Source organism: Cotesia glomerata, linkage group LG6, assembly GCF_020080835.1.
Source record: "Cotesia glomerata isolate CgM1 linkage group LG6, MPM_Cglom_v2.3, whole genome shotgun sequence".
Taxonomy (NCBI): Eukaryota; Metazoa; Arthropoda; class Insecta; order Hymenoptera; family Braconidae; genus Cotesia; species Cotesia glomerata.
The window spans coordinates 17,371,904-17,384,549 of NC_058163.1; the positions used below are offsets into that span (position 1 = coordinate 17,371,904).

The 12,646-nt window shown below is 30.5% G+C and overlaps 1 protein-coding gene across 4 annotated transcripts in view; it reads right to left on the minus strand.

The window, feature by feature from the left end:
• Positions 1 to 5,234: 5,234 nt before the first annotated feature.
• The window catches only part of LOC123267757 (CUB and sushi domain-containing protein 1), a 102,234-nt gene continuing 94,822 nt past the window's right edge, over positions 5,235 to 12,646 (minus strand). For all 4 annotated transcript variants that reach the window (XM_044732590.1, XM_044732591.1, XM_044732592.1 and 1 more), the window contains exons 11-19: positions 12,245 to 12,479; positions 8,149 to 8,322; positions 7,886 to 8,065; positions 7,554 to 7,799; positions 6,754 to 7,107; positions 6,498 to 6,677; positions 5,788 to 5,896; positions 5,499 to 5,681; positions 5,235 to 5,378 (exon numbers count right to left, since the gene is read on the minus strand). In XM_044732590.1, coding sequence (XP_044588525.1) covers positions 5,276 to 5,378; positions 5,499 to 5,681; positions 5,788 to 5,896; positions 6,498 to 6,677; positions 6,754 to 7,107; positions 7,554 to 7,799; positions 7,886 to 8,065; positions 8,149 to 8,322; positions 12,245 to 12,479 — 1,764 coding nt within the window. In that variant the 3' untranslated portion in view covers positions 5,235 to 5,275. The remainder of the gene's footprint in view (positions 5,379 to 5,498; positions 5,682 to 5,787; positions 5,897 to 6,497; positions 6,678 to 6,753; positions 7,108 to 7,553; positions 7,800 to 7,885; positions 8,066 to 8,148; positions 8,323 to 12,244; positions 12,480 to 12,646) is intronic.

Consider the following 12,646-nt stretch of genomic DNA (forward strand, 5'->3'; position numbering starts at 1 on the left):
TTAAATCTCCTGGTAAAAACTTATAAATTATCAAATACATCGTCTCCCCAAGATATCTTAGGAAATGCCCAAACATAGTCCCTGTTAAAAGCGGAACCCAAAATTCCAATTTCAAAAGGTTCTCCACGGGAGTTACATTTTGGCACACCCTAGTGTACACTCTATATAACGACACTGAAAGAACCGTGCATTTTATGGCGTTATAGAGTTGTCGTTAAATGGAGATAAGAAAAATTTCGAAAACGGTTGTTTATAATAAAATATGATTTTCGTGTAGTTTTGAGCTCTCCGAGCTCAAAAGTGTGATAGAAGTTTAATAAAAAAATATTTTTTGAATTTTCAAACCGCAATAATTTTTGAATAAATAGACCGATTTTCACAGGGTTGGCGGCATTCTACGCAGTTTTTTGAATTCTATAATATATTATCAAACGCAAATTGATCAGACTGGAAATTTTGGTGTAATTCGAAAAAAACACTTTTTTTCGATTTCTTCCGTCAACGATAACTCACGAACGAATCAGCCGATTTTGACCGACTTGGTGGCGATTGACGTGGATTTTTGATTCTAAGGGCTGATTAGTTTTTAGAATTGATCAGTCAAGCCGTTTGAAAGGTAATAAAAAAAACGACATTTGAAAAATTTTTTTCGCAGTTTTTTTAAGATTTCTCAAAATCTATCGGTCCGAATCGGTCCAACTTGTATCCAAAATCCAAGTTTAGTCGAGCGCTTTCGAATGGCACCAACCGCGATCAAATCGGCCAAGCCGTTCAAAAGTTATGAGAGGTTTACATACATACATACATACATACATACATACATACATACATACACACACACACACACACACATACAGACACCATCGCAGGAATAGTCAGGGAAGCTTCCTAGGACCTGAAAACATCGAGATCTGATGAAAATTCGATTTTCGAAGAACGGGGTAAAAACAATAACTTCCCGATTTTTGAAAATTTTCAATTTTCTTAGAGGGAAGTTAAAAATAATTTAAGGGAGCTAAGGCTTCAGGGTCTAAAATTTTGGTAAATAACTAAAAAAATAATAATCTCTCGAAGAGCTCAAAAGCATAGAAAAGCTGTCTCTTTAAGTTCAGAGAGCTCAAAATAACACACAAATTGTATTTTTGAGGTCGGAGAGCTCAAAAAAATCATTAGTGCAATTTTAAGTACCTAGGTATGCAATTAGCGGAAAGTTGCACGGATGGCCTTCAGGGTCTACCGTTTTTCTAATTTTTTTTTTTTTATAAAGAGGTGTACAAATTTATTTGTACAATTTTTTTGTTGAATATTTCATGAAAAGTCATAAATTTTATATTAACATTATTATATCGGGACTTAGATTGACTTGGGTGTAAAATTTACATAAAAAATAAAACAATCTATTTAATTTAATTTTTCCCTGTATGACGTTTAGAAAACCTAACGATAAAAAATTATATTTCTAAAAGTTGATTAACTCATTACGAAATTTGAAATCAATTAACACCTATATTGCTGAATAGATTTTTTAATTGTTAATTAACAATTTTTTTAAACAAATAAAAAAATTAAAAAAAAAAAAGTTCTCCATAAGATAGGATATCTTCACAATTGATAAAATTTTTAATCGTTTAATATCTACATTGTGGAAAAAAATTTTTAATTGTTAACTAACTATTTTTTTAAACAAATAGAAAAATAGGAAAATTTTTCTTAAAAAGTTTATCCTCACGATAGGATATCTTCACGATTCATGAAATTCTGAATCGTTTCATACCTCCGTTGTAGAAACAAGTTTTTAATTATTCACTAACAATTCTTTTTAACAAATGGAAAAATTAAAAAAAAAAATTAGGAAAACGGTTGACCCTAAAGGCCATCTCTGCAACTTCCCGCTAATTTCGTTAATACCTGGGTGCCTAAAATTGCACCTATATACGAAGATTTTGAGCTCTTCATGAAAAAAATCAAATTTCTGAAAGTTGATTAACTCATTTGGAAATTTGGAATCAATTCATACCTATATTGCCGAATCGATTTTTTAATTGTTAACTAACTATTTTTTCAAACAAATAGAAATATTAAAAAAAAAAAGTTCACACGATAAGATATTTTTACGATTCATGAAATTTCGAATCGATTGATTCCTATATTGTGGAATCGATTTTTTAATTGTTAACTAACTATTTTTTTAAACAAATAGAGAAATTATTTCAAAAAAAAGTTTGTCCACACCATAGGATATCTTTACGATTCATGAAATTTTGAAACGTTTGATACCTACATTGTGGAAACAAATTTTTAATTATTAACTAACTATTTTCTTAAACAAATAGTAAAATTAAAAAAAAAAAAAAATTTATCCACACGATAGGATATCTTTACAATTCATGAAATTCTAAATCGTTTGATACCTACACTGTGAAAGCAAAATTTTAATTGTTAACTAACTATTTTTTTAAACAAATAGAAAAATTTAAAAAAAAAAACGGTCTCCACACGATAGGATATCTTTACGATTTATGAAATTCTGAATCGTTTGATGCCTACATTGTCGATTTGATTTTTTAAAAGTTTAACTTATTTTATTATAAAAAAAAAAATTAGTTAACATTTTAAAAATCGATCTTTTGTCGATAGGTTTTCTGGACGATTCATGAAATTTGGAATCGATTGATACCTATATTATGGGATCGATTTTTTTAAAGTTAATTAAGACTTAGAAAAAAAACAAAACGTTACAAAATAGAAATAACTCCGAGTTTCTGAGCGGCCGCTTACTATTGTTATTATTTGCCTCAAATTATAATTATTTCCCCCATTTTTATCCGACAACGGTTTGAGGGGAATGGCGCACGTGCACTGTCTCGGATCGGGGATCGGACATCGAGTCCCCGTAGAGATCATATTTTTTTAAACTTGTAAACTAAATTTTCGCACTAAAAAAATTTTTTTTTCAAAATTTTTTTTATTCATATCGATTCTCTGTTGCAGGGAAAATTTTAATATGAAAAAAAAATAATTTTTTTCTAATTCTAACTATTTTTTAATGCAGAAATTCAAAAAACTAAAAATTATTCAAATAAATTCAAAAAAATTTTTTTGAGCTTAGCTGATTTTTTTGCTTATAGAAGACAAAAAAAGCTATAATTAAAAAAAAATGTAAATCAATTGATTTTTCGCGGAGTTACAGCTATTTGTTTATGAGCGCTTGAGCGGAACCGCGTTTTTTTTTTTATTAAAAAATTAATATTTCGTAAACTATTGGTCGTAGAGATATCAAGTTTGGCTTATTTTGTTTGTAATTTAATTCTCTAAATTTCATTCACTGCATGTCTCGACTACTTTTGCGTAGTTTCTGAGATATTTTTATTTATATAAAAAATAAAACAATCTATTTAATTTAATTTTTCCCTCTACGACGGTTATGCATCGGGCATGCGCCGAACGATTACGAGCATATTGCTTACAGCTGTCATAAAGTTACTAAATGCAAAATGTAAACATGAAATTTATTTTTTAAGATACATCCATCTGTGTTGGGATTCTACGTTGGTCTTTTTTTTATCAATCGCTTCATTATTTTTTAATAATATCATAAAAATAAATACGGCGTTGACAGTTCAAGGTCACCACAACTGCTTATCGTTGATTTAAATAATTCTGTCAATGTTATATATTTTTTTTTATTTCAAAATATAAAGCAATTTTTTTAATTATTTTTAGCATTCATTTTTTTTATATTCAATAATTATTTATATTTTTTATTTAATTTAGAAAATTTTCACGTGCTAGGGACTTTTTTAGTACCCGGACTGGCCACCAGGCGGCGCCATTTTACTTTAAAAAAAAGTGGGGGGTACCCTCCTAAAATGGCCTTGAAGGTAATTAGGGACATTTATGGCAAGCCAAACTTCGGCAAATCTTTGGTTATCGTTACTTCCAGCTAGTCAGGCATTCCAAAGGTTCGCCGAAGTTCGGCTTGCCATAGATGTCCCAAATTACATGCAAATTTGGCATGCCAATCTTTGTTTTGCCTAACGTGAATTTAAGAAGGCGCAAATTAGGCTTGCCTAAGTTAGGCAAGCCAAACTTGCTCCTCACTAATTCTTCGGCATTCCTCACTACAATTTCTAGTCGGGAACCGTATCATAGTGAAAAATCGAAATTAAAACTAAAAAGTCATTTTTTTCGAGGTTATGGTCGATCGATTAAGCTCCCAATTTTTTTCCGAAAAGCTACCATCAACCCCCAAAACATATCACGAGTATAAGTCAATCGATAAAATAGTCCCCGAGAATATTCATTTTATCTGATTTTTACATATTTGGCTTTTTCTCGAAAACCGATTGGTTTCGAAAGCTGAAATTTTCAGGGTCTTACTATTTCATAAGTACCTAAAAATCCCCGCAGTATTGAGCTGATACCTTTCAGGGGCAAATTCATCATGCTTATACTCCTAGGGCCTTTTATTTTATAATAGTTTTTTGCCATCTGTATAATAACTGAGTGTACTTTTTACAATAAGTATCATCTGTCAATAACAAAGAAGTCGACTTTGAGCTTACGAAACCTGTCCAATCGGAATGTCTTGTCACCAATGTTTCTGGTTAACGAAAATTTATAAGCTATCAAACTTTTGGATTATTGAAAATTTGAGTAATTGAAATTACTGGTGATCGGAATTTTAGGTAATTGAAAATTTGGGTCATCGGGATTATTAGTAATTGGTAATTCGGGTAATAGGAATCTGGGTAATTGGGATATGTCCTATCGGTTACTTTTCCAATTAAAATCAGTCCAATGGACGTCGTCCCGCTCAAAGCATCTTCCACTGAAATTAACTGCAAATCTACTGTAATTATGTATAGTTTGAATTTAGAGTCATTAGATTTGAACGATACTAGTTTCAGGGTAGAACAAAAATAAATAAGTCAGGTCGTGCAATATTTTTTATTCCTTATTAATAATTAATGTCAAATCTATAATTATAAATTTAAATAACAACAAAGGCACTATATATACAAAAATAATACAAATTTCGATCATAAAGACCGTCAAAGTAATAAAAATCTTCAAAAATGTTGTTTTGTAAAAATTGTTAAGTTACTCCATCTTCAGTTTTTCTTTTTTAAATTATTATTATTATTATATACACTCATTTTTTCTTCACATCTTCCAATTTAGTATTCAATAAATAATAATTAAAATTCTTATTTTATTCATAAAAATAATTATTTAATTTAAACTAAATTATTTTATTTTTTTACATATTTTATTATCGAACAGTAACACCATTAATGGTGATACCATTTCTAGGAGGTGGTTCGGCTTCGTAATAGCCAGATCGATTGTAGGTTCTTCCGTTTTGTCTACTATATCTACAATAATAATAATAAAAATTAATGTTTAATTAAATCAGTTATTTTCTGTAATTGAAAACTATAACTTATAAAAATGACTATGAATTATAATGGTTTGCATAATGTTCATAAACTCACCCATATGTGCTTCCACTGCCACTGTAAGGACTGTCATAAAGACCATCTTCAGGAACATTTTCATACATTCTATTGCTTGTACCATCATTTAAACTAGAATATGACATTACAGCTGCATTTTGATCTTCTTTTCTTTCAGCTGCTTGGATATTTTCTGTATTTTTTACCGGTGTTGCTTTGCGTCTGTAAAACAATAGAAATGTCATAAAAAAACAATGTATTAAAACATTAACTCTTAAACTAATTCCTGATTTAATTTTGATTTTTATAGAATTCAAATTAAACTTACAATCTTAAATAAACTAATCCAAGAATTAATAAAATAAAAATGATAACTCCAGCTCCAATGCCAACACTTGTACCAACACCTTGAGCCTCTGCTATTTCGTTGGAAATCACTTAAAAAAAAATACATTTATATTAATTTAGTACATTTGTTAGTAATCATTGATTAGGTACTCATCAAATACCTTTAGCTTACATTGAAGTTTAAAGAAAAATTCAAAATTTTCAATTATTGATAACAATTAATTGTGTTCATGTAAATTGTGGAAATTATCGAAATTTATTGTCCACGAGTCAACACACAAAAAAAATTGTAAGAGTTGAAGAAATAATAATTTTTTTTTTCTTTGATAATATAATACTAAATATTTTGAAAATAAAAATAACATTAGTTGCGAAGAGATTTTATTAGAAGGGTATGGATAAATAGCAAAAATATTTCAAACTTCTAACATAATTGTTTGAACAAAAATAAATTTTCAAATTATAAAAAAAAATTATTCAGATAATGAAGAATTTGATCTTGAATCAAGAAAAAAGTTCATGAATTAAGAAAATGAAAATTTTTTTAAGAATTTTTTTGGTTAAAGATTTTTCTTTTGAACCAAGTCAATTTTTTTATCAGTGCATGATCCCGAAGATTCACTACATATTTTTTGATTATCTCTGAATTAAAACGAATAATTTTAGAAAAATTTATCGAACAGTTATTACTTTCACATCGTGGTTCTTCTCCACTCCATATTCCAGTGTCCAAGCACTTCCTCAGGAATGGTCCTACTCGTTCAAACAGGGGCAAACAATGATACTCAGCAGCTCCGCCATACAAAGTTGATCCGTTCACTACGATAATTCTACCATTCTCAATTGACCCCGGATGCTTGCAATCCATCGCTACAGTTGCATTTAACAATTACTGATCTTACTATTTGTTACATAAATTGATTATATTTAGAAAAGAAATGCTTACCAAAACAAGCTGGGATAAAACCACTCCAAGATCCATTCTGCAAGCAAACTCTTGTCTCATTACCTTCCATATAATAACCCCGTGGGCAACTGTAGAGCGCTACACCACCAATACTGTGGGTTGAAACCTGGATTGAAAGCGGGGAAACTTGTTCCAGGTCTTGACATCTTATTTCCCGACAAGTCGGTGTCTCAGAACTCCAGGTACCATTTTCGAGGCACAATCTCCGGGCAAATCCATCGAGATCATAATTTGAATCGCAGACGTAAAGTGCAGCAGCGCCGTAGTAAGTTGCATTTGAGGTCAAAGTATATTCGCCGTGAAGAATACTATCAGGTTTACCGCAATCCACGACTGAAAATCAAAGATTATTAATTTAATTTATGTAATTTTTCATCCACTTTTTTTTGTGTTAGTATTGAACAATTATTCGAGATTCACTAATGAATTAAAAAATTTATATTTATAGCGTTTTTAATTTTCTCTTGAACATGATTTATTTCATATCATTATTCTTTATTGATATTAAATATTTAATATATACTAGCAACTTTTTGTACCAGTAAATTTTCACCGTCGTATGACTTAGTTATCTTGGTTCCGCTTGTTTTGTCGCAGCTATTTTGTTATTTGATAACTAACCGCGGTACCGTTACAATCGTAATCAATCCGTTACAAAATACTTTTTTTGAATAAATAAATAAAAAAAACTTAAATGTACATATTCTTCTGTTAGAAACAAAATTTTATTTTTATCTATTTTAAACTAAAATAAAAAATCTTGATTTGTTGAAACTTACAGATACATTGAGGTACTTCACCACTCCACTTTCCATTATCTTCACACGTAGATAATGGCTCGCCAACAACTTTGTAGCCTCTTTCACATCTGTACTTAGCCAAAGCACCTATTTTATACGACGTTGCGCCAGTATTTGAATTTTCCGCCGTTCCAGTACGTACTAACGTTCTTCCATACATTCTATCATTACCGGTAACTGATAATATTCCATGCTCAGCCAATATTGGTTCTGGACAACGTATTTCTACACAAATAACAACCATGTAATATATGACATATAAAATAAGATTGAATTTTTCATAATCTATTTAATTTTATTAAATTCTTTACCTTCACATTTAGGAGTAGCATCGCTCCATTGTCCATTATCGAGACAATAACGTCTGGTTATTCCGTTCAATCGATAGTTTTTAGTACAACTATACGTTATTTCACTTCCTAAGTGTGTTGTTTCATTGACATAATCTACTGCGCCATTCAGAACCGGCAATACTTTTCCACAGTCAATGTCTGTTAAAATCAAACATTAATTCTTAATTAATAACACGTCGTAATGCCGATAACAATAATTAATAAGTTAAATTTTTAGATACATTCACAAGCAGGTACGAGACCGGACCATTCTCCATTTTTCTGACAAACGTGCTTAGCTTCACCGTTAAGAAGATGACCGGCTTCACAATGATATTCTATTGTACTGTGAATGTTTAGATCATATCCAACGACATAGCTTCCATCTGGTACTTCTGGTTCTTCACAGGTAATTACTTGAAAAAAAAAAAGTAAAAAAAAATATTAATCAATATCTTATTAAAATAGTGAATTGTTTATAAAGGTATTTTTAACTTCCCACTTTGGAAATTATTAATTTTCAAAAGTAGGAAGTTATTGATTTTGGCCCGATTTTGAGACTGAGTTTTTATCAGATCTTTACGTTTTGAGGTCCAGGGAAGCCGTTCTGACTATTCCCGACTGGACTTTCGGCTGCGTATGGTTAAACAAAATTTTGTGGTACAATATCTTCAGAGAACGAATCAACCGATCGAGATGAATAATACGGTGTTCGAAAATGTTCATTGAAACTTCAATCTAATTAGATTTTTAAGTCAATCGGTCAAGCCGCTTCAATGATATTCAAACATAAAAATTAAAAAAAATTCTTTCAAAGTTTTCTATAATTAACTTTCAAAATATTTGATTAATTAACTCCAACCATTAGAGATACTTGTTTGTGCTTAAAAAACTGCGTCAAATACTACCTATCAGATTAAAATCTAACAACACGTCCAAAAGTAATAGCCATTGAAAAATATTTATTTTTCAAATTAAATTTATTTGCGAGCTTTGTGCTCTAAAACGAGCGGGAAGTTTAAGGAATGACTTTCTAGGTCAATTGATTTCCAGATTTTTTTTATTTAATGCAAAAGTAGACATTCAACTTTCGCATATGTAACGCCTGCTAAAATTCAAAATTTTTTTGTGTTGTTTATCAACTTAAAATATTAATTATTATTGTGTTTCAACATAATTAGCTTGCTCATTCATATTTTATGTATATGTATTTCATATTCTACTTCATTTTTATAATTTTTTTAGCTATATATACTCTTGTTACTATTCATAGCAGTGGAAAAGACCTTTAATGATTTCGTCATTCATATTTACTTGATCTGTTTATGCCATACGTTTTTCCGGAATAATCGTGTCACCCTTGGACACTTGGGTTGGCAATTTTCTGGCCGCTGCGCTAAACAAAGTTGCCACATTCCGGCTACGTCGAGCAGAAAAATAGTATACACACCTTGGCCAGTAAGAAGTAAAGCCTCAGATCACATGTTTGTCAACCTCGGCTTCGCCTCGGCCAACAATTACATGTGATCTGAGACTTTTCTTATTTTACTGGCCTAGGTATGTAATATACTATTATTAAATAATAATCTTACTCTTTTATATTATAAATAAAGCATGCCGCATATTTCAAATCCATGCTTTTCCTGTTATGTACAAGTTTGTCACCGAAGAAACAAAAATCAGAGAAAAGAATAATAAAATTTACTTATTTTTCATACAAGTTCCATTCTTATAATTATTAAAGCAATAGAATAGGCTTCTCGAAGCCAAAGTCAGTGGGTATCTAACATCTTTACAAATTTCTGGATCTTATTTACATAAGACGCCAAAAATAGTGCTGTATATGAACCGCTCCATATGCCAAAACTAAAAATTGAATATTCATTTAGTCAGCAGCGAAGAAATCGGGATTGGTGTGAGCTTATTTCGTTACCTTTACACCCATTACAAACTCTGTTCGTAACACATAGTTAGTTTTTTGAAAAAATTAAAAAATATTCTTATTTGAATGTATAAATTAATTCAACTAACTTAATTCATTTATTTTGTAAAATCATTACTCTCTAAAAAGTTTTCGATTCAGTATACTAATATGAATCCAGTTAATATTGTTCATTTATAATTATTAAGTTTACTAACATGAACTAATATCTGCAACTGCCGTATTATGTTAAATTTTTGTTTTATATTAACTGAAAAATAGTATAATTCGCTCGAATTTAACTTTTATTTCAAAAGTAATTTATTATTATTGGCTATAACTTTTGGAATAATCTATTGCTTTTAATTAATAAATTAAGAAAGAAAAAATGATGACAGTTGAGTGATTCAATACTTTAATTAATTTTTTTTATTGCTTTTTTCTTTCTAGAATGTGAAGATGTGTCCCTAGTAATGATATTGAAATCACGGTAGATATCTGACCATTTTATTTTACAATTCAATAATGACTCGCGAAATGTGAAAAAAAAAAAAAAAAGAATGAATTTATAATTTTTCTTGCTCTCCTAGCCGAAAGTACGCTCTTCCTGGCAGCAATTTACTCCAGGAAGAGCAACTTTTATGGCCTGCTCTAACGCATGCGCGCTACGCATATTTTCTGGCTCGGCAGCACAGAACCTCGCTTTCTTTCGTATTTTCGTGGCACGACCGGCCTATACAGCGAGTTTCAACTGTATATATAACAGTCACAACATCGTCTGTATGTAACATGTCAGCGCATAAACTAACCAAAAAATGTCAAAAAAATAAAAATAATTTTTAACTAGATCATTGTTAATGAACTATTTAATAATAATACTGCACAAATAATTTATATAAAAAGTTTAAAAAATAAAACATAATAGTTTTGTGAATTTTATTGGCTTTTTTTTGTATTTTGATAGTTAGTAAAGCAATGTTTATAAAACGATCCATGTACTCTACAAACTTGTAATAATTTAATTTCAATCTTTCTTAGCCGTCGATTACTAATTAGAAACTAATTTTTAATCAACTTAAGAGCCGGTCCCTATGATTGCAGCTTTTCATTTCTCGTCTAAATAAAGAAGATTTTCGAAAAATCGCTCAGCTACGTAATAGATTTTTAAATTATCTATTTTATAGCTGAGCGTTTTTTTCGAAATTCTCATTTGTTTAAGAGAAAAACATAAAACTGCAATTAGCTTTATCATCACGAGTGCAACAAGGATAGTACCGTTTCTCGCCGTGAGTGCGACGCGAGAAAAAGATGGGATCGGCACTTAAAAAAATAAATTCTGTAATTAGAATGAGTTTAAATATTTGTGACAAATTCTGTGCATGATATCACTCTTAATCAGAGTATTTGTTAGTAAAGTTTAAAATAAATTTTTTTTTCAATTTATTAACTTTTATTTTTTTTTTTATACCCGCCCCGACCAGCAAAGCCTCGGCTTTGCAAAAGTCGGGCGGTGCCCCCCTCATGCCCGGCAAAACCCCTTCCCCGGGGTTGCGTACTTTCGGCTGGAGAGCAAGAAAAATAGTATACTACCCATGACCAGAATGTTGGATACCCTGACGTATGTGATATGATGGCCTCGGCTACGCCTCGGCCATCATATCCCATACGCCAGGAAATCCAACTTTCTGGCCTTGGGTTGTAATATACTATTTTTTAATGCAATATGTGAAATATTTTTTTATTAATTTGGGTAAAAACGTAAAAAGATAAGGAAATATATATAATAGTATATTGTGTGACTAGGGATGAAACAAAACGATTTCAGATCAGAGTGAAGTTGCCTGCCCGAGCGAAGCGAGAGCCGGCATCACTCGGTCTGAAATCGTGTTTCATCTCGCGTCACACATTATATTTTTCATATAAGTTGCATTAAAAATGCTAGTTTCAATGTCTGGAGCCAACCAGAACTAGATAGTTTCAGACGAATAGCGAAAATACCATTTTATTATAAAACTTATAATAAAATAGAAAGTAATAAATTATTTTTTATCGAACATTATTCGTAAATTGAAAAGTTTTTTTTTTGTCATTCTTATTTATGCTTAATAACAGAATTATAATATGTCAGTACAGTTAACGGCTAGAATGACAATTATAAAGGTATAAAATAAACAAACAATTGATAGGATTGAAAATAAAGCTGCAACTTCACCTCGCGGACAGAAAATCGTCATTTTCTGTCCGCCGGGAAGAAATAATTGATTCCTGCCCGGCACAGTCGCATTGGTCTGAAATTGTCTAGTTTCGGTTGGTTCAACAGACATTGAAACTCGCATTTTCAATGCAGGTTATATGAAAATTATATTTTTAAATAATATAATTTAATATATAAACATAAATTTCAAGAGTGAACTTACATTCGCATGAAGGAGCTTTATGGCTCCATTTTCCATCTTTTGTGCATTCATGTCTAGCTTCACCAACAAGCCAATAATCATCTTGGCAAGTGTACACCGTAATACTACCAACTGTTGTCGTTTTATTTAAAAGATTAACTTCTCCATATTCGATTTGCGCTGGTGCACCACAATCAATAAATTTACATTGTGGACCCTTGCCAGACCATCCTCCTCCCACATTACATGTAAGAACCTGAAAATGCGAGTGTATTTTACTACTTTTTCAACTATTGTCCACATAAAATACTGGTACTTAATCTCCTTAAGCTATGCTAACTATAATTACAATCAATTTAATAAAAAATAAATTGAAAACGTGGAATTTATATTCAAGTATAACATAAAATAAAAAATTCACGT